This window comes from Nematolebias whitei, chromosome 1, assembly GCF_014905685.2.
Source record: "Nematolebias whitei isolate Nwh7 chromosome 1, NemWhi1, whole genome shotgun sequence".
Taxonomy (NCBI): domain Eukaryota; kingdom Metazoa; phylum Chordata; class Actinopteri; order Cyprinodontiformes; family Rivulidae; genus Nematolebias; species Nematolebias whitei.
Genome location: NC_056498.1, coordinates 52,123,687 through 52,144,838, shown reverse-complemented (window position 1 = coordinate 52,144,838; position 21,152 = coordinate 52,123,687). Strand labels below are relative to the sequence as shown.

Below are 21,152 nucleotides of genomic sequence, written 5' to 3'. Positions count from 1 at the left end.
ACCCCTTTACTTTCAGTGCAGCAAACTCACTTCAGAAGTTCAGTGAGGATCTATGAATGATCCAATGTTGTCCCAAATGACTGATAGAATAGAATCCACCTGTGTGTAATCAAGTCTCCGTATAAATGCACCTGCTCTGTGATAGTCTCAGGGTTCTGTTCAAAGCGCAGAGAGCATCATGAAGACCAAGGAACACACCAGGCAGGTCAGAGATACTGTTGTGGAGAAGTTTAAAGCCGGATTTGGATACAAAAAGATTTCCCAAGCTTTAAACATCCCAAGGAGCACTGTACAGGCAATCATATTGAAATGAAAGGAGTATCAGACCACTGCAAATCTACCAAGACCCGGCCGTCCCTCTAAACTTTCATCTGGAACAAGGAGAAGACTGATCAGAGATGCAGCCAAGAGGCCCATGATCACTCTGGATGAACTGCAGAGATCTACAGCTGAGGTGGGAGAGTCTGTTCATAGGACAACAATCAGTCGTACACTGCACAAATCTGGCCTTTATGGAAGAGTGGCAAGAAGAAAGCCATTTCTCAAAGATATCCATAAAAATTGTTGTTTAAAGTTTGCTACAAGCACCTGGGAGACACAACAAACATGTGGAAGAAGGTGCTCTGGTCACATGAAACCAAAATCCAACTGTTTGGCCACAATGCAAAACGATATGTTTGGTAAAGCAACACAGCTCATCACCCTGAACACATCATCCCCACTGTCAAACATGGTGGTGGCAACATCAGGGTTTGGGCCTGATTTTCGTCAGCAGGGACAGGGAAGATGGTCAGAATTGATGGGAATATGGATGGGGCCAAATAAAGGACCATCCTGGAAGAAAACTTGTTTGAGTCTGCAAGAGACCTGAGACTGGGATGGAGATTTATCTTCCAAGAAGACAATGATCCAAAACATAAAGCCAAATCTACAATGGAATGGTTCACAAATAAACATATCCAGGTGTTGGAATGGCCAAGTCAAAGTCCAGACCTGAATCCAATCGAGAGTCTGTGGAAAGAGCTGAAGACTGCTGTTCACAAACGCTCTCCATCCAACCTCACTGAGCTCGAGCTGTTTTCCAGGAAGAATGAGCAAGAATTTCAGTGTCTCCATGTTCAACACTGACAGAGACAAACCCCAAGAGACTTGCAGCTGGAACTGCAGCAAAAGGCGGAGCTACAAAGTATTAACGCAAGGGGGCCGAATAATATTGCACGCCCCACTTTTCAGTTATTTATTTGTTAAAATGTTTGACACATCCAATAAATTTCATTCCACTTCACGATTGTGTCCCACTTGTTGTTGATTCTTCACAAAAAATTAAAATTTTATATCTTTATGTTTGAAGCCTGAAATGTGGCAAAAGGTTGAAAAGTTCAAGGGGGCCGAATACTTTCGCAAGGCACTGTATACTTGACAGTTTCTTAAAATAAAAATTAACTTAAAACAGAAGACTCGTATCGGTGAGTTATTTTGATGGAATGGCCGATGTCTGATATTTAACTGTATCGCTAATATCAGCCGATACCATGCCGATAATAATATTGTGCATCCCCACTTCATAATGTCTCACGTTCGTTAATAAAATTTTATGCTTCATCAGAGAGAGGAGTCGCAGTCGTTCGCTCACAAACTTCAGCTGAAAGTTCCCTCCATGGAGTCGCTGATTCGTGGTGGCGCAAGTCGAGCGGAAAACCTCTTCCGCTCTTCATCGAAAGAAAACCTGGTTCGAAGCTCATCGCGTGATTCGCTGACGCCTTTGGGTGAAAACGAGTCCGGGGCTCCGGCGTACGACCCGTCGTCAGATATTGAGAGTGAAGCCGAGGAGCCTCCGGGAAGTGCAGAGTCCCTTTCTAAGGAGCAGCTGCTGCACCGACTGCTTCAAGTGGAGAGGAGCCTGGGAAAGTACAGAGGGAGGTACTCGGAGGTGAGACACTGGAGGAGATGAGGTCCCTACAAGATTAAAATTCACAAATTGTTTAGTGAAGCTGGAACTGATGTAATCTGCTTTGTTTGGTTTGGTGCAGCTGGTTACTGTTTATCGAACAGCACAACGAGAAAAAGAGAAAACACAGGTGATGTCACCTGATAAACAAAGTTTGCTGATTTTTCTACTTCTACAAGATATATTTTATTTTCATGCATTTTTAAAAACCAACTAGCTGTATTTTTTTTTCACCCAGGCCATCTTAAGTCAAAGTCAAGATAAAGCTCTTCGCAGGATCGGAGAGCTCCGTGAGGTGATTACGCTTCATCATTAAAATAAAAAAAAAGTCAGTTTTTTGTTCATGAAGTTGTTCTTCTAAATATTTTAACATTGTGTAGGAACTTCAAATGGACCAACAGGCCAAGAAACATCTTCAGGAGGAGTTTGATGCTGCACTGGAAGAGAAAGACCAAATGATCACCGTCCTCCAAACTCAGGTGAGTGTCCCACTTGTGTCAAACTCGAGGCCCAAATCTGGCCCTTGTTAACATCTTATCTGGCCCCTATGATATTTTCAATGTGAAATATTTTTATCTCTTCTCGAGTCAAATCGGTTCTTCTCATCCTAAGCATTTCATTGTACTGTAAACCCTGTGTTAACCTTGCATATGACAAATACAACTTGAACTTTTCAAAAAAGAAAACCTAATAAATGCTTTATTTAGTGCAAACTTCTCATGACAGCAGGCTAAATTTTAAGTCAGAAAAATGGTTAGATGTTTCAGTACCGCTTCCCTTATAAATGCTAGTAAATAGTTTATATGCATTGTTATTATTTCCTCTATAAACACTTTATAAATCATTAATAACTGCTTATTATACGTTAGTTAAGGGTCACAGACACAAAACTGACCAGTTTCTTGCCAAATCTGCCACCTATATATTTCATCTAGAGTTGTTCTAATAAACATTTCAGACTTGGTTACTACCTTGTGAGCACAATAAGCATTTATAAACCTAATGTTTTTAGGATATAATATTAATTGTAGATATTTAAAATGCAGTGATAAAGTACAATATTAAATCTTAAATAAATAGGTTTTCAATTGCTTATTGTGTTTACAAGGTAGCAACTTAGTCTGAAATGTTTATTAGGACAACTCTAGATGAAATATATAGGTGGCAGATTTGGCTCACTGGCAAGAAACTGGTCAGTTTTGTCTCTGTGACCCTTAACTAACGCAAAATAAGCAGTTATTAATGATTCGTAAAGTGTTTATAGTAGAATTCATAACGTATCTATAAACTATTTATTAGTATCTATAAGGGGAGCATTATTGTAAAGTGGTACCGATTTAAAAAAAAAATATATATTTGATTTTTGATGTGGAAAGACCAGAATGTAAAATGAGAACAATCAAACTCTTGTTAATAAACCTGCAACAAATAAAATATATCGGATATCAAATTAAATTGGCCCGTGGTTTCGAACACTTTTAAATTTTGACCCCCTTTGTAACCGAGTTTGACACCCTGGCCTGGTGGCAAAATAATAAACCATAGCAAAATATTTTTTCTGTTTCATAACCTGTCTCATCTCTTAGTGTTTTGCAATGCAGCCTTACCTACAGCAAATTATCCATATCAGAATCTTAAATTTAAAGCTTTCTTCGTTTCACATTTAATTTGCATTTCTCAAAGTAAAAACAAGAAAACAACTTTTAGGTTCACTTGATTCACTATTTTGTGTTTACAGTTTTGAAACATTTGGAAATTAACATGTTTAGAGGAGAAGTGAGTGGATGTGAAAGTTAAATGTACAAAGTTATTCTTGCAGAAGTCGATGCCATTTTTGAAAATAAATTAATCGAGTAATAAAAGAAAATGTAATTTCCTTTCCCAAAACAGGTGGCTCTGTTAAAGAAGCGAGTCAAAGGGGTCTCTGATAGTTCGCTCCCCCCTGAAGGTGAGGTTCCTCAGTCTGAGGTGGCTCAAGAATCATTATCTGCCATGCAGAGTCCATCAAAGGAGCAAGGACTGGAACCTGAAGGCACAGAGGGCAAGCAAATCACTTTTATACCTTTTTAAATAAACTGCTTCAATAAGGTTTCTTTTTAAACAATGTGCTTTCTTTCTGTGACCAGGAGAGGGCAACAGTGATCCAGCCAAATTTATGGAGGCTCTGCAGAAGAGGGTGAAAAGGCAAGAAAACCTGCTGCAGAAATGCAAAGAAGTGATGCGGACGCACAAGGAGCGCAGCGCTCAGCTGAGCAGCGAGAATGAAACGCTGCAGGAGCAGCTGCAGGAGAGGCTGCAGGAGCTGGAGAAGATGAAGGTGGCTGAACCATTTCACAGCAGCTGTGTTTAAGTGAAGCTAAGTCCCAATGAAAGATTCTTAATCAGAAAGTCTGGTCAGTATATAGCAGGCTTTTAAGATTTTTTTTTTTGAAAAGGGCAATCCAAGAATTTCAGAATGCTTTCTTTGAACGCTCGGTGGAATTTTATTTTGCAGTAAACTGTAGGTCTGAAGAGGTTTGATCAAAATGAGGGACGGTTCAGAAGCCGAGCAGTGTGTTTAGGGAAATTAATGTGCTGCAAAATGTCTGCCAGAGCCGTTACAGTTCACTGATAATGCGACTCCATTATCTCTGTGACACAGCGGATGGCTGTGGTCCTCAGTGTCCAAACATCCACATTCCCTGGCCAAGCTCCACAACGAGGTCATGTCAGCCTGACATAACTGAACCATTGTTGTCATTGAACCCAAAACATTTAGCTTCAGTGGTATGTTTGGCTTGGGCAGCTTGTCCATCGCAGCTTTCATGTTTTGCAGCATGTGATAGCAACTGTTGCCAAAGCCTCTGTAATAATAGATAACTAAGCTGTGCTTGTATGTTCTATTATTGTGATTTTTATGTTTAATCTGCATTTTTTTTCTGAAAAATTCAAACCACTTGAGCTATCTGGTGATATAGTTTCACCCCTGCCTCAGACAGCTTTTATATTTACATTGTAATAAAAAAAATCAAGGGAGCTGTAGTAATACCAGCTTTGTGTCATAATTCCTGGTTTTAGGCGCTGCTAAGCTACTGGGATGCAATCAGGTTTATTTGTTGATTTAGTTGGGATTGGCTTATTTGGTTTGTGGGAGAAGCATCCTGACGTAGAAAACTCAGTTTGATGTTATGACAAAGAACACGAACAGGAAAAATTAAGAAAATTAGAAATGATATGAAGAAACAGTCTCTAGTTAGACACATGGTGATTCTGTCAAACGTTTTCTGTTCAAAGGAACTGCACACAACAGAAAAGACCAAGTTGATCACTCAGCTGCGGGATGCCAAGAATCTCATTGAACAACTGGAGCAGGATAAGGTCCGTTAACAGCTTTTTGATAACATTAGTCAAATCTTGATTTGAGGCAGAGTTGGTTATTTTTCTTTCACTGAGTGAAGAGGCCAAACACTTGCAACAAATGTTTCTTTAATTTTGTTTTTATAGGGAATGGTCATTGCTGAGACGAAGCGGCAAATGCACGAGACGCTGGAAATGAAAGAGGAGGAGGTCGCACAGCTGCGCTCCAGGCTCCAGCAGGTCACCGCTCAGAAAGAGGAGCTACAGGATCAGAAAGAAAAGGCTGAGAAATCAGGTGAGGACAATCCAAGTCTGAAGCTGTGTGGCGGGAAAGAGAATCCAGCCCGATGGTGACGTGGTTTTTGTTCGTCTCGAAGCATTTGAGGAGCTCGAACGAACTCTGGGTGTAGCTCAGAGAGCAGACGAGGCCAGAAAACAGCTGCAGGTTCAGCTGGACGAACGAGTGAAGGAAATTGAAAGAGCCGGCGAGGAAGAGAGGAAGAGTCTTCAGCAGGAACTCACACGTGTCAAACAGGAAGTTGTCACCATCATGAAGGTCAGAAACTTAACAGAACATCCTTTTAAAGGAATTATTGGAGGAATAATATAAAAGTGTGGCCATCTTTAAACGTTAATTAAAATTATATCACAGCTGTCTTATATTACTAACATTGTTACTTTTTGTGTATTTTCTGCAGTGTTTTGTTATTTAATAAGTATGGAATCTGACATTTTACTTACTACTATTGTTAGAAATCATCCGAGGAAACTGTGGCTAATTTGGAAAAGACTCACAGTGAAGAATTAGCTGCTAAAGAAACGGAAGTAAAAGACAAAATCAGCAAAGCAGTGGTATAAGCTCCTTCTATATTTTTATATTAGCTTTAAAAATATAAACAACCTAAAACACAATTTGCATTTTTATGTTTTGAACTGATTGTGCTGTTTAGGAGCAATGCAGGGAGGAGTTTGATCAGATTTCCAAGGAGCGAGAACAACAAGCGTCTCTTGCTCTGGAGGATGCAGAGCTGCAGAAGGCAGCTATAAGAACAGAAGCCGATAATAAGATTAAGGAGACGCAGCTGGAGCTGGAGACCGCAAGAACAGTGAGTTTTTACTTTTAAATCTCGTTTTCTAAAAATGTAGTGGCATGAACCAGTTAATTGATGTCAAAAATAAATTGAAAACTTGTGCTTTGATTAACTAATTAGCTCATTGAGCTCTGATTAGGTAAGACATGAATCTGTTCATTATATGACAGGAAAACAGAGGCAGAAAGTGTTTAATTTGAAAAACACAAGTAAAATGTCAGAATTTGAAAATGTTTAACATTATTAAAGTTTTACATTTTTAAGTTTTCGTCCATGAATTTTAAGGCGTTTTGTAGGAAATAATTAGAATTTTCTTGTTTTTGTTGCTGTAACTGCCTTCAATTGATGTGTTTGCAGAGGATTTTGGAGCTGGAGAGCTCTGTGAACATCTCACCAAATGAATCCAGTTCCTCCAGTGAACTGTCCGGTCAGCTGGAAGAGCTAAACAATCGATACAAAGAGCAAATCTCTGCATTAGAAGAAAAACATCAGGAGCAGCTGGAAAAGCACAAGGCCGCTCTGACCCAGGAGCATAATGCTGCTATCGAGGAACTCAAGGAAAAACACAAAGTTGAACTAGAAACCCTTGTGAACGAGAGAGAGCTGCAATTCCAAACTCACGTTAAAGACATGAACCATAAGACTTTAGAGAAACTAGATGCAAAGCAGGCCAAATTGGAGGCGCTTTCTGCAGAACTTTCAGACGTTCTGAACAACAAACAGCTTCTGGAGGAGAAGCTGGTGGCCGCTGAGGAAACTTCAAGGGTTGCACAAGAGGAATATGAACGAAAGGTTCAAGATCAGATGTCGAAACACAGCGTTGAGCTTGAAAATGTCAAACACGATCACGAAAAGTCACTTGGAGGCGTAGAAAAAACTTTGAAGCAGGAGCTCAATGCACTAAAAATTGTAGTGAAGGAAAAGGAAAAGGAGATCGAACAACTTGTCCTAAAAGAAAAAACGCTACAAGTGGAATCAAATTCCACTGTAAAAAACCTACAAATCAAGGTAAAAGAATTTGAAGCTCTACAGCAGACTTTATTACAAGCCCAACAAGAAAACGAGAGCCTGAAAACATCTAATGTTGAGTCTAGTAAGATCGCCGAGGTTCTGGATCAGTGCAGGAGAGAGCTGACAGACCTGAAGCATCAGTTGGACGTAGCGAACGGTGATTGTCAACAAAAAGGGAAGTTGCTTCAAGAAGTGGAGCAACGGTTACAGGAAACCAAAAACGAGCTTTCTAAGAAGGAGACGACACACTCAGAGGAACTGAACAGAAATCTGGAGGAGCAAACGTGTCTCAAGAAACAGCTGGATGATGAAAGAGCTGACCACGAGGCCAAGTTAAAAAACACTACAACTGAGATGGAAGCCAAGCTGAAAACTCAGGAGGCAAAAATGGAAAAGATAAAGCAAAAGGCCAAAGAGATGCAAGAGAACTTTAAGAAAAAGCTGCAGAAGAACGAAGAAAACGTGAGGAAGGAGCTTGCCAAGAAAGAGCTGGAGCTTCAGCAGCAGGAGCAACAAGTACAAGAGAAAATTGTGGAAATGGCTCAGAAAAGTTCCCAAGGCCTTAGCAGCGCGGTGTCGGAGCTCCAGGCCAACCATAAGGAAGAGCTGGAGAAACTGCACGCCACCCAGAAGCGTGAGGTCGAGGAGTTGGAGCATCGTTGGCAGGAGAAGCTGGCACAGCAGGAGGAAGAACTAACGGAGAAACATTTGCTTACAATACAGGAGAAGGTCCAGGAACTGGAGGAAGTGTCCCTACAGCTTAGCAGGAGCAGAGAGGAGAACGAACGAGCGTCGCGTGAATTAAAAGCTGTCAAGGAGGACCTGGCGATCCGAGACACCACCGTGCAGAAGCTGCAAGAAGAACTCAAGGAAGCAGCGGTTAAGCTTGAAAATTTATCTCAGGGTGAAGCATTGCTAAAAGAGCAAATGGAGTCAGCAGAAAGAAACCTTAACCAAGCTCTGAACGAGAGAAACGCTCTCCAGGACAAGCTGAAGACAGCAGAGGAAGAAAGCACGGAGAGCATAAAGACTTTGTCGGATAAGTTAAACGAAACGGAAAACCAGCTGGAAGCGTTGAAAAATTCCAGACTTCGGGAAACTGAGGACTTGGAGAGCAAGTTTAGGGAAACTTCCATTCAGCAACGAGCCAAGGAAGCGGAGTTCCAGCAGCAATTAAATGCGATCATCAACAAAATGGACCATTACTGTCAGGAGGTTCGTTCTAAATTAGAGTGCACTTCTGATGGATTCCAACAGCGAGTAGAACGTCGAATGAAAGGGCTAAATGATAGACTGCAGTGCAGTCAGGACAAGGTCGGGCATCTCAGAAACATTTTCCCTACTAAGCTAGGTAGAATTAGCACTTTAGAGGAGACTCTTCTCCGGCGCACAGAGGAGAATAAGAATCTATGCATTTCAGTAGAACAGATGACTGCTCAGGTAAACGTTCACGTGGAGCACATCGAAGCCTTAAAACAAGAGAAGGACTGTCTTTCTCAGCGCATCAGCGAGCACGTTCAGAAAATCCAGGAGCTGGGCGAAGTAGACAGGGTCGTATCCGAAACTTTGAAAACAAACGAGCTGCGCGTGGCTGACTTGGAAAGCGTCGCCGCAGACTTGAAGAACCAGCTTGCAAGTAGCATAAACGACAAGGAGGAAGCCGTAAATCGGGTGATTCAGCAGTTTGAAAAGGAGAGACAGCAGATGAAAGAGAGCATAGAGAGATTAGAGCAGGAGAAGAAGTGCAATTCAGAGGAGGCAGATGCCCTCAGGAGCAGCCTAAAGAAGGCAGAGATTAAATTCGCCCAGGATGATAACACTATTAAGTCTCTGCAGTCGAGGCTGGAAGAGCTGGAGAAGGAGATCTCGGAAAAGAACGAAGCTCTGCAAAGATTGTCTGCGAGTTTTGACAGTCAGTCCATCAGCAAGTGTGAGATGGACCAGGTGCTGAGTGAAAAAGAGCAGAGAGTCAGCGACCTTACTCGGGAGCTCGACGGCTTCATCAGCCGACTCGGCGAGCTTCAGGAGCAGTTAGCCCTGAAGACGAAAGAGTGCGAGCAGCTCACGTCCGACCTCAAACAGCAACACGATGTCAGGGAGAACGAAAAAAGGGAGTTGGTGGAGCAGCTGCAGCAGATCCAGACACGGTGCGCTCAGAACGGCAGTTTGGAGCAGGAGATGGTGGAGAAGTTGCGTTCCCTCGAGGAAGAACACCAGAAGTGCAAACACATGCTTGAGAGTCAAAGGGATGAGTTTGAGCAGAAGACAAATGAACTCATCAGAAGCAAGGAGGAGAGGCTGAAAAAAACCGAGGAGCACTCGAGGAAAGTATCCGAGCTGAAGAAGAAGGCTGAGCAGACGATCAGTCAGATTAAAAAACAGCTGACGGCCCAGCTTGAGGAAAAAGAGCAGACGATTTTGACTCTTCAGGGCAGCCTGGAAGAAAACAAGAGCAACGAGGCTTTGGGCAAAAAACAAATCCAAGAATTGGAAGAGAAAACAAGAACTCTTGAAGAAGCTCTCGTCAAGGCCGCAGAAGAGCAGGAGAAAAAGCTTGAAGAGGCTCTGAGTAACGAGAAGCTGGAGAAGGAGAAGTCTTTGGAGGAGCTGAGAGTCACGTATGAAGACAAACTGATGTCCTTTCAGAGAGACGCTGTGCAACAGGAGGAGCTCAAAGAAACGGAGTCAGCGCTGCGCGACATCCAGGCAAAGCTAAAAGAAGCTGAGGAGCAGAATGAAAACCTCCTTGCAGAACTAAATCATCTGAAAAAGGAAATCCATGAGAAGGACGTACAGATCAGTCAGCAGCAGGCGAATGAGACGGTCCAGAACTCGTCGGAGGCCGAGGTGAAGGTGGAACGTAGCAGAATTCAACAAACCGCAAGTGTGATGGAAAATCACTCCCCGGCGCAGGAGGTGGACGATGATGAACCTCTTCAAACGCTCAAAAATCAACTGAGCCAGATGAAAAATGAAAAGGACAAAATACAGAAGGATTTTACAAGTTTACAGAAAGATATGCGGTCACTGAGGAAGGAGCACGAGCATGACCTCGAGTGCATGAAGAAAGAGCTGCTGGAGGAGAAGGAACAAACGATTAAGTAAGTTCATGTTAGTGATTAATTAATTAAAAATATACCAATCCTACATTTGTGGATGTAAAGTTGCTTTGATGCCCCTGCATGTAAATATTTGCCCATATCTCTATAAAACGATAATCTGTCCTTATAGGCTGGAGTTGGAAGATGCAGAAATGAAGCACAACTCTGCTATGAAGCAATTACTGAGGGAGTTCAACACACAGATGGCTCTGAAGGAGAAGGAGCTCGACACATCAGTGAAGGAGACCATTGGTGAGAGACAAAAATCAAAGTGACGAGATTTACATTAACTAAAGAAATTGCATTTCCTGCGAAAATGCAGTGTGAGTGCTTGTTGCTGAAGAACTTGCTGAAAAATACTGAAATTAGCTAAAAACATGCTGAAATGTAGCTGAAAAGGCAGAAAGAAGCTTAACCTATGAGAAGGAAATGGAAAGAGCTGAAATGAGCTCAAAATTGTGGAATTAGCTGAAAGAGTTGCATAAAAACAGCTAAATAGTAGCTGAAATCGCAGAAAAAGCTGAAACTAGTAGAAAAAAGCTGAAAGGAGTATAACAAGCTAAAATTAACAAAGAAGTTAATTAAAGTTGCTGAAAGTAGCAAAAATTACCACAAACTCGAATTTGTCTGAAAACAGCTGAAATTAGCTAAAAGTTTTCTAAAAAAGGTAGCTGAATAAATTATCAGAAGAAAGCAGAAATAACACAGGTTTGCCTAATTTGGCTGAAAGAAGCAGAAATGAGCACAAAGAAGTGGAAATGATCTGAAAACAGCTGAAATCAGCAACAACAAAAAAACAGCTGAAAAGTAGCTTAAAAGCCAGAAATAAGCTTAAATTACCAGAAGGAAGTGGAGAGAGTACATTTTGCTGAATTGAAAAAAATGTCTAGAGTGCCAAAAATGTGGAATTAGCTGAAAAGGCTCAAATTAGCATAAAACAGCTAAATAGTAACTGAAATAGCAGAAAAAGCTGAAACTTGCAGAAATAGGCTGAAAGGAGCATACTAAGTTGAAATTATCAGAAAGAAGTTAGAAGAAGCACAAAAATGTTGTAGTTAGCAGAAATAATCTGAAAGGAGCACAAAACAGCTGAAAGTAGCTGAAAAAAGTTTAACTTGTCACAAGGAAGCTGAAAGAAGCTGAACCAGAACAAAATGTGAAAGGAGCAGTAAAAGGTTGTAAACAGATCTAAAGATTTGAAGGATGTAAAATGAGCTCAATTCATTTTCTATGAGAAAACGTGGCAGAAAAGGTTAAATATTTCAAAGTTGCACCGATACCAAAGTTCATAGCAGGATTGTCCTGAAAGAGCTGAATGTTTTGATTTGTGGTTTGTTGAAATAACACAAACATTTGGAACGAGAAGGATGCAGGAAAAATGTATGGAAGAAAAATGGATCACAATAGAATGGATGCTTCATAAACATTCACACGATGAGAAACAAAAAAGCTCTGCTCTTATGGTCAGATTCTTCCATTGAAATGTAATATTGAAAAAAGTGCCCTTAAGTAGTAAATAATCCATATAATAGACGTTCCTGTAAAACAGTAGTATGGGATGCCTGTAACAAAACGTTTGTTTTATTGTGTTAATTCTTTAGAGAGTTCTAAGTCATCGATTCTGTCCTTTTTGTTTTCTCACAGCCAAGGCCCAGGCTGTAGAAACCGAGCTCATCTACAGCCATCGTGATGAAGCCAGCCAGCTGAGGAAGGTGATTTCCCAGAAGGAGGATGATTTACAAAGAACCGTTAAGAAATATGAGCAGGTTATACAGGTATTATTGTAATTTAAGCCTAAAAACATTCATCTTTAAGGTTAAAATGTGTTTAAGTGAGGTACACCTACTGTAGCACACATTCAGTCAGGGGAGAGGAAAATTACCTCTGTAGATCTAGTAGATAATAAAGGTGGGTGTTAAATTAAGTGTGATCAAACAGTTGTGCTGTTACTGTTCTTTCCTATTTACTTTAATCCATTCATTCATTCTTATTTTTACTATTATTTTTGAAAATAGAAATGCACAGCACAGCCTGCCTTTTTATCTGTCTAGAAAACCAAAAATGTGGTTACAAGTAAGGGTAGGGAAATCTCTAATCTCCTGTGACGCGTTGCGTAGGAAACGACTCTGCTGCTATTTGTTTGTTTATCTGATTTCAGAGTCGGGAGGAGGAGATGGGAGGCAGAGTGTGGCAGGTTCAGAAACAACTGGAAGATCTGCAAGCTCGCTGCCAGAGCACTGCAGAGGTACGACCCCGTCTGAAACGTCTGTGACCGCTGTCACAATTCAAATGCGTTAGGAGCATTTTATTTATATTTTTTTCCACAAAGGTGTGGGAAAACGCCATCATTTAGCCATTATAGACTATTATATGTGGCGCTGGGGGGTTGGGAAGCTAGATGAAATGTCCAAGGTGATTCTGCTGAAGTCATAAGTCGTCGTAGTCTGGCTTCATAAAACAAAAGTCGTGAGAAACGATTCATTTTCAGCTTCCTTCTGGGACGAGGTCTGAGGGAAGCATTAGGTCTGGATGACAACACAATCCAGATGCTGTCTTTTTATTTCTCACTGTAGTTTATACAGAAAGTTCACATCCAGGTTAACAGACTCGGTTATCATCTTACTTTTATGCTCCATAATTAAAGGGATTCTACCAAAGCTAAGCTCAGGAACAATTCGCCTACACGCTTTCTTTTGATTGGCGTCCCACTGCAGTCCTGTGGCGGCCCTCCAGAGATCGCCGAATGCTGCGAGGCTCATTTGAATCACTCAGGAATGCTCTCCGCAGAAAAGCAGCTCGCCTCCGTCCCTGTTCTCAATTATCTTCACAGGAGGTGTTTCTAGAGCCTTAAATTTGTACTACAGGAGTATTCACATGAAATATCCTGGAGAGAAGCCAGTTAGGACTTCGGGGAGATGTCTCCAGGTGCGTTAGACCCACACAGTGTTTCTACCTTTTACACACGTCTGCACATAAAGTCGTTGAATTATACTGCTCTTCTCGCTGCATTTTTCCCAGGTGAGGTAATAACTTTATGGGGGGATTACGTTCAGGCGGGCCTTTCCTTTCTACGGGCCTCACAAACCATTCTTCACATGGACAGTGGATCAGCGTGTCTGTCCACACAGGAAGCAGACCAGCAGCTAGTCCGCAGAGTTCACTGTGTAATAAAGCGATGGACAGATTATATTCTGTGTTTTCAGTTCTTGTCATTTCTGTTATATGAGTTCGTCGTTCACTGCTGCTGATCTATTTCTGTGTCTCTTAATCTTCATGATGCAGTTTTATAAAATGTTAACACTTCTTTTTAATACCAGTGTTTGCATCACATCTCACACACTAAAGGCTAAAAGGCTGCAATGCTTTTGCCTGTGTGTTTGCTTGTCCTCATGAACCAGTGGACAGATTCTAATAAATGTTTTAAAGTTATCAGTGGATGGACATCTACAGGTGCATCTCAAAAAATTAGAATATTGTGAAAAAGTTTTTAAAAAATGTTGTCAATCATTTCAGAAAGTACTGGTAAAGCTCATCTATTACGTAGATTCATTACATAGAGTGAAATATTTCAAGCCTCTGGTTTTTTTTGTAATTTTTTGACTGTTTTACAAATAATGAAAAAACTAAATTCAATGTCTCGGAAAATTTGAACGCAGTAGTCCCTCGTTTATTGCAGAGGGTTACGTTCTCTCCCCCACCCCCAATAAAATAAGTGAAAACCGCGAAGTAGAAATGACAGATTTCTGAGTTGAAACAACAAACCAAAACAGTTCAGTCAGCTAAATTTAAATCGTAAACTAAAGCCAACGTTTATTTAGCCAGAGTTTATTAATCAAGATAACTTGTTAATGTCTTGATAATGTTTATTCACTCAACTTAAATTTTAAGTTGTGTGAGTAGTAATGCCTTTTTACCCACGAGCTTTGCAGAACACAACACCTCTGTTCCGGTCCGGTATCGGTTCTGGTTCAACAGACCTACCCATCCTTGGTCCGGTTCTGATCCGGTTCTGATCGGCTCTCTGCATCTACTGAGCACCGAAGTCACTATGAACACTGTAAGGACCAAACTTGGTCCGATCGGATCAAAACTTTCCCTCCATTTCAGCAGAAAGCAACTTTGCCTTCTGGGTAATGTAGTCCTTTGGATAGGCTTATTGAGAGAAAACTACAAAATGGCGACACATTTTATTTATTATATTTATTTATTGATTTATTTGTTTTTTGTCGTGTACAATCTTACTGTGCTGTGAAAAACCGCGAAAGAACGAGTCCGCAAAAGTCGAACCGCGAAGTAGCGAGGGACTACTGTATTACATAGCCAGCTTTTGGTACCTCGAGCTTGTGCCAAGTCCTGCTGGAAAATGAAATCAACATCTCCATAAAGCTTGAAGGAAGCATGAAGTGCTCTAAAATGTCCTGGAAAATGCTGCATGGACTGTGGACTTCAGAAAACACAGTGGACCAGCACCAGCAGAGGTCATGGACCCCAAACCACTGACTGTGGAAACTTCACTTTAGACTTCAAGCGTTGTGGATTCTGGGCCTCTCCACTCTTCCTCCAGATGCCGGGACCTTGATTTATAAATGACATGCGAAATGCATTTAATATTTTTAATAAATTCTTATATAATTATGTATTTTTATTTATTATTGAATTATTTGTGAACCTTAATCATCAAATTAACCAGAAATAAAGGCTTGAAATATTTCACTTTTTATAAATTTCTGAAATTAACAAAAATTATTGGAACTTTTTCACGTTATTCTAATTGGATGCACCTGATGACTGCCATGGCTAATCATATGTATTTCTAGATATGTTAGGCTTTTAATACTTATTACACATATATACTCTATAACATACATATTCTGCTTTTTTATCTTCCTGTACACAGACGACCCCTGACGACCTACAGGTACATATATTTCCACATTTTCATTTAAATACAGCGTCACAATGGATCTAAAAATAATAACGTATATATGTTTATGCCTTTTGGTACTTCAAGATATTAATCGTCTTCCTGTTTTGGCTGCAGGCTCAGCTTGCTGAGAAGACGACTCTGCTGAGTGAGGCTCGGCTGAAGGAGCAGGGCTTTGTTGAAAGAGTGAGTGTCGGACATCTTGCAAACTTTTAGGCGGGATAACAAAAAAAAGCACATCCTTTTCAAAGTTTTCCCAGAAATCTAGCGCCCCCCTCACCCCAATCAAAAACAGCTACTGCTCTCCTGCTGCATCGGCTTAATTGTGCAGCACATCTGTTTACATTTGGTGTAACCCCATAAACAATCAGAGCAACACCTCCCACAGGTTTCTCTCCTCACAAACACCCCCTAAAGATGACCGACTAAATGCTCATGCGAGGGTAAATGCATAGTTTACTCATGGGGGTTAAAAATAACCTGTGCTTGCTTGCTTCTCTCTAGATTCACTCACTTGAAGACAAGATTAAATTTTTCCAACGCAGCGCTGTTGTAACTCATCTGGGAGGCACATACAAAGGTAATTTCAACACCAAGAGTCACTTTGTTCTGGTTCATGGCTCCGTTTTTGTTCAGATAAGCACACGATCCAACACAGGAAGCATGTCGGATGTACTATTATCATTTATTGATCATTTTTGGGGTTTTTTATGCAGAAAATTTGAAATGTAATCTTTAAAAGCTGGAAGTATACCTCCCACTGAAGCAAGCTTTTGAAGATCTCTTGATGTTTGTCGTCTGGTTTGGCTGCACTTCTGCAAACATTTTGGTCAACCGAGCTTGATTGTAGGCTTCCAGGTTAAGTTGAGGCTGTGGTTGTAAATGAGGTTTGCTTCAGATTAGAATTACAGTTTGAGGATTGCATATTGCCATTATGGTAAAAGTTGGGGTAAACCTCCTCGGACTGGATGTAAGGCCCATACAGGATCTTTGGATGCATCATAAACCAAACGTGCTGCATCAGTGTGAGAGCGTTACTGATGTTCTCTAATGGTTTAACAGAGAATTCTCCATCAGAATGGGTGAGAAGTAAAAAAAAAAAAATGTCTATGGTTTTAATTTCACCTCATTGCTAGGGCTGAATGATTCTGGAAAATATTCTAATGGCAATTTTTTTTTTTTTACCTCCTTATTGCGATTTAATATTCATTTATTTTTCTTATGTATTTTTCAACGAACACAAGCAATAAATAATTTGTTTCAGTTGCAATAAACTCCACTGTTTTCTGCTGCGCTGCAACTCTGTTTCTGCATTTTTTTGAATAGCTCCGGGATAGCAACTTGGCTAAAATACGTGCGCGAGGGCGTTCTGTACCGCTTATTCATTGTGTTTACCAAAGTCGTAAACCCAGGCTTGGTCACTGTATTAATGGGCTTCATGTTTTTTGCTATGAACTCCATTATTGCTCGAGTTATTTCCACATGCCATTTCAAATTATGTTCATATGGAGTAATACCCTTGAACAGTTTGGTCAGTGATCCCTGTCGGCTGGTACTTTGCGTATTTTAAGTTGAAGCACTGGTCGTTGGCATTCTAGCCATGTAAATATCGTAAATGGCTTTGTGGTGGTTTTTTTTAAGTGTTAGTAAAGATTTGTGGTGTTCCCTCATGAGGTAGCAACAGCAGCAAGGCACGTTCTGCACAATACATGTCGTTCCGCAGCGTCTTCGTTTTTATAGCCAAAATCTTTCCAAACAACGGACGTGCTGCCTAGACCTGTCACAATAACAAATTTTGCTAGGCGATTAATTGTCTCAGAAATTATTGCGATAAATAATGATGATAATGTTTTAAATTGAACAATAATTGTCAACTTTTAGAATAAATGTTGATTTGTTTGGAGTGTAGTGCCTTTTTTGACCACCTGATGGCAGTATAATACTGTTTGAACCAAAGGATGGATAGTTGAGCAGCGTGTCTCTTTAAGAAAAATGGGAGGGAGGGCCCTTGACGTGACATGGTGACATAGTGACATGGCGGACGCTCGTTGTGGTTTGAGTTCTTTAGCACAGCATTTTTCACACAAAGTTTTTAATTAAAAAAAAATCAGTAAACAAGTTCTCATCTTCTTTTTGCAGAGAAGAACAACTTTTTACACGAAGGCACCAGTTTCAACCATGAATTTTGGAGCTCGGCAAGACGGAGGCTTTTTCCCCGAGGGCGGCCTGTTAGCACATAGCTTAGCTTCTCAGCTTAGCTGCTTTTAACGATCCAAAAATGTGATTTTGGACGGTTAAAACAGATTTTAAAGAGAAAGGGAGGGGTCAGTGAAGAGCACCGGAGTTGAGCCATGTCTTCAGTAGAAAGACATGAAGAAACGATAAAGCCTGTAAATGAAAATGAGGTCGATAATTTTCATTTATCATGCGATTAATTGATTTATCGCGACAGGCCTAGCGCTGCCCCTCTTTGGTACCAAACTTTCAGAAGTATCAGCTTCTGTTGAGCCTGATGCCGTTGTGCAACCGGTTAATGCGCAGTGTTGACTTCTCTCGCTCCCTGCTCTGCTCCGCTCACTTGCAAGTCGCGTCGCCAGATCACGTGACCAGTCAAATTGCAGCGATTAGAAAACCGTGTTTTATCATGTCACGATATTATCGCAAATGCAATTAATTGTTCAGCCCTACACATTACTCAGATTTATTTAATTCTCCCACTTTAGATCACAAACTATATGCAATCTAAAGCATATATTATTTCGATAAGATTTAAACCAACCTTTTCTCAATGAGGTCTCTGTTAATTGTACTCGTGCTGGTCAGAAGGTTGTTGATGGCCAGTTTCATGTCCATGACAGTGTTGTGTGATTGGTGGGACGGTGGGTTAAGCCGGGGCAAAATGAGGTCAGGAGGACAAAGGCTGCAGGATTTATTGGTGACCTCTTGATCCAAGACAAAGATCAAAGAGTTTGTGTCTCTTAATCACTTTTTGCCTCTTCCTTTAGTTTAGAAAGTCTCACGTTGCAGGAACTCGGGCACATTTATTGTGATCTGAACGATAATTTCACCTAACTAGAAAACAAGTGGATGTGGATATTTCAGTGGTTAAAAGCTGTAGCATAAGTGTTACCAGATACTTAAAAGCTGTTAACACAAACTTTCCCATTCACTGAGTTTAGTGGGATAATGGTGTTATAGCTGTGGGCAGAGTCAAAACAGTTTGGCAGTGCTCACGCTGAGGCTCGTCATTCTTTCCTGCCTGCGCTTCGTTTATGCTCATACCTGTGCCGAAGGTGCTTCTGTGAACATGTCACTCTGATGCCAAAAGCTATTGTTTTTATTTGGACGCATAATTAAACCTAATTATCGATTCATTTCTTGGCTCTTAAACATTTCTAATCTTTGTTTTTATTCAGATCCTGGGATCAACACTCCTGATGCTCTTTCAGAGTCCACAGAGATGGAGTATTTGAGGAAGGTGCTGTTTGAATACATGATGGGACGAGAAACAAAAGTATGCTGTTCTTTCTGACTTTATGGGAATAACCGCGTATGAAGTTATATTAAATAGTTGGGTTTTATAATCTGGTTGGATGTGACCTCAGTAGCAGGTTCTTGCAGGAATGCTCTGTTAGGTTCAGCTTTTTGTGTTTCTTCAGTAAAATGCATTGAAACAACATCCATCTACTAAACCAGTGCTATTCAACTGGCGCCCCGCGGGTAACTTCCATCCGGCCCACCAATGAGTTCATTAAAAAAAAAAAAAAATGCGGGGAGGGGGTTCTGTTTATTGCATTTATGATTCAATGCAATCAAACAAACAATTTTAACATTGTAATACTTGGTTTAATTGCTGGATGTCCGGCCCCTGAGCTGCTGGATTTCAGAAGCTGTGCCCCCCCCCCCCCCCCCCCCCCCCCCCGCAGTTTTATTTAATAGCCCTGTCCTAAACCAAATTATACTGTCATCGAATGAGAAAAGCAGCTGATGATGTTGGAGAGTAAGTCCGAAGTGGCCTTCACGGATCGTAAGAACGTTTAGGCTTCCATGTAAAAGTCATGTTGTGTTCAGTCTTGGTAATGATGATTAACAACGATCTTCATAATGAACTGAGCTGTGGACAAGGTCCTAAAGTCAGCAGGATTTTTCCCGTTCCTCAGCAAACACTCGGTCTTTATAGCAGCGCGGCAGACCTCCCCCTGTGTGGAGGATGTCCTCCAGGCTGCCTGCAAAGCGCATGCATCCTGCATGACACAGATTGCCATTCAAAGCCACACCGGCCTTGTTTCATGGTAGCTGAGTGGTTGGGTTTCATACACAGCAGCCCTGTTTCTGATTATCCCCCGAGTTTATGGGGAAATGTATGCTCAGTGGCAGATGGGCCTGGAGTTGATTATGGAGATAATTTTCATCCTTTTTTATTTTTTCGTTCTTTGTCTCGTTAGGCTTTAATTGTCTCAGAGGAACTCGGTTGATTTTGTGATGTGTCGGAGGTAGCGGTTACCAAACATGGTCAGGAAGATGGTAGATAATAAAAAAACTTGTAGATGAAACGTCCTTTTAACGAGAGCTTCTTTTGACTCTTTCTCTCTGCAGACGATGGCCAAAGTGATTACCTCTATGCTCAAGTTTCCTGCAGACCAAGCGCAAAAGGTTTTGGACAAAGAAGACTCGAAAGCTGCTGTAAGCATCGATGACAGAGTCCTTTTTTAACAGCTCAGATCTTTGTTTTTCCATACATTTTATTTATTTTTTATGTCTCCACAGCCTTGGTTACGATGAGTCTTTGATTTGGGAACTTCTTGATTATCTGCTGCTTCTGCTGATGGGAAAGACCGCCATGAATTATATCAAGCTCCTCAGTATCTTGTCGTTGTGTGCGTGTGTGTGTGTGTGCGTGAGCAGAATCTGGAGCATAAGTGTGTGTGAGGAGGGAATTAAAAGGTTTTGACAGAAACGCATAAATCTTCCATAATCTACTTATACTTTAAAGTTAAGTTTATATTTTAGATAAGGATAAATGGTTTTCTTGTTAGGTTGTGTTCACACAGACTTGGCTTGTGCAATAAATATCATATACTGATGATAATGCTCGGTTGATTTTATGGGTTTGTGTGTGTTTGTGTTGCGCTTTTGTCTAAATCACTTCCTGTGTAAAAGTGTAAATGACCCTTTAACTGTGCACTCATCAGATTATGATTCTGGACCTCGTTTGTTCAACACTTTTTTCTACGCTTTGTATTTTGAAACTGACTGAAAAAGTCAAAACAAAGAAGTGTAAATTGTATTATAGGATGAAAACTGTAATTTAGGGCATTTTACTGATTTGCTTTGGATTTTCGGACTAATTAAAAACACTATTAAAAACTTTTCTTGTCACTTCATCTTTGTCGCTTTTCAGTTTTGTAAAAATCCAACAACTTGTCTGTTTTGTACTCGTACAGGTCAATGATCTTTAAGGAAATGTGCAAAAATTAGTGATGAAAGCGGTGAAGAACATCTTCAGTTTGTTCTTAATTGAACTTTTTTCCAAACGGGCCAGGGATCTGTATTTATTTTGTCACTTCGTTCATATTTAGTTTGAAAAAATAGCCATTTTTACAGCTCTGAGAACTGTGCCAGAAGGAAATCAATCATTTGAATCCTCTCAGCTGATGCTGCCTGGGAGCTTAAGGCAATGATTGTGCACAATAAATTTAACAGTTTCCTTTTTTCTTTAATATTGACGTCTACGATTCTGA

The 21,152-nt window shown here is 40.7% G+C and overlaps 1 protein-coding gene across 1 annotated transcript in view; it reads left to right on the top strand.

Moving 5' to 3' along the window:
• golga4 (golgin A4) overlaps positions 1 to 20,252 on the top strand; it is a 29,231-nt gene extending 8,979 nt beyond the window's left edge. The window contains exons 4-24 of the mRNA XM_037678326.1: positions 1,607 to 1,930; positions 2,031 to 2,078; positions 2,187 to 2,243; positions 2,329 to 2,427; positions 3,839 to 3,989; positions 4,075 to 4,265; positions 5,222 to 5,305; positions 5,432 to 5,579; positions 5,662 to 5,840; positions 6,038 to 6,136; positions 6,235 to 6,390; positions 6,733 to 10,487; positions 10,618 to 10,739; positions 12,132 to 12,262; positions 12,646 to 12,732; positions 15,385 to 15,405; positions 15,529 to 15,597; positions 15,916 to 15,991; positions 18,828 to 18,925; positions 20,008 to 20,094; positions 20,179 to 20,252. Of these exons, the coding sequence (XP_037534254.1) occupies positions 1,607 to 1,930; positions 2,031 to 2,078; positions 2,187 to 2,243; positions 2,329 to 2,427; positions 3,839 to 3,989; positions 4,075 to 4,265; positions 5,222 to 5,305; positions 5,432 to 5,579; positions 5,662 to 5,840; positions 6,038 to 6,136; positions 6,235 to 6,390; positions 6,733 to 10,487; positions 10,618 to 10,739; positions 12,132 to 12,262; positions 12,646 to 12,732; positions 15,385 to 15,405; positions 15,529 to 15,597; positions 15,916 to 15,991; positions 18,828 to 18,925; positions 20,008 to 20,094; positions 20,179 to 20,193 (5,997 nt within the window). The 3' untranslated portion in view covers positions 20,194 to 20,252. The remainder of the gene's footprint in view (positions 1 to 1,606; positions 1,931 to 2,030; positions 2,079 to 2,186; positions 2,244 to 2,328; positions 2,428 to 3,838; positions 3,990 to 4,074; positions 4,266 to 5,221; positions 5,306 to 5,431; positions 5,580 to 5,661; positions 5,841 to 6,037; positions 6,137 to 6,234; positions 6,391 to 6,732; positions 10,488 to 10,617; positions 10,740 to 12,131; positions 12,263 to 12,645; positions 12,733 to 15,384; positions 15,406 to 15,528; positions 15,598 to 15,915; positions 15,992 to 18,827; positions 18,926 to 20,007; positions 20,095 to 20,178) is intronic.
• The last annotated feature ends 900 nt before the right edge of the window (positions 20,253 to 21,152 follow it).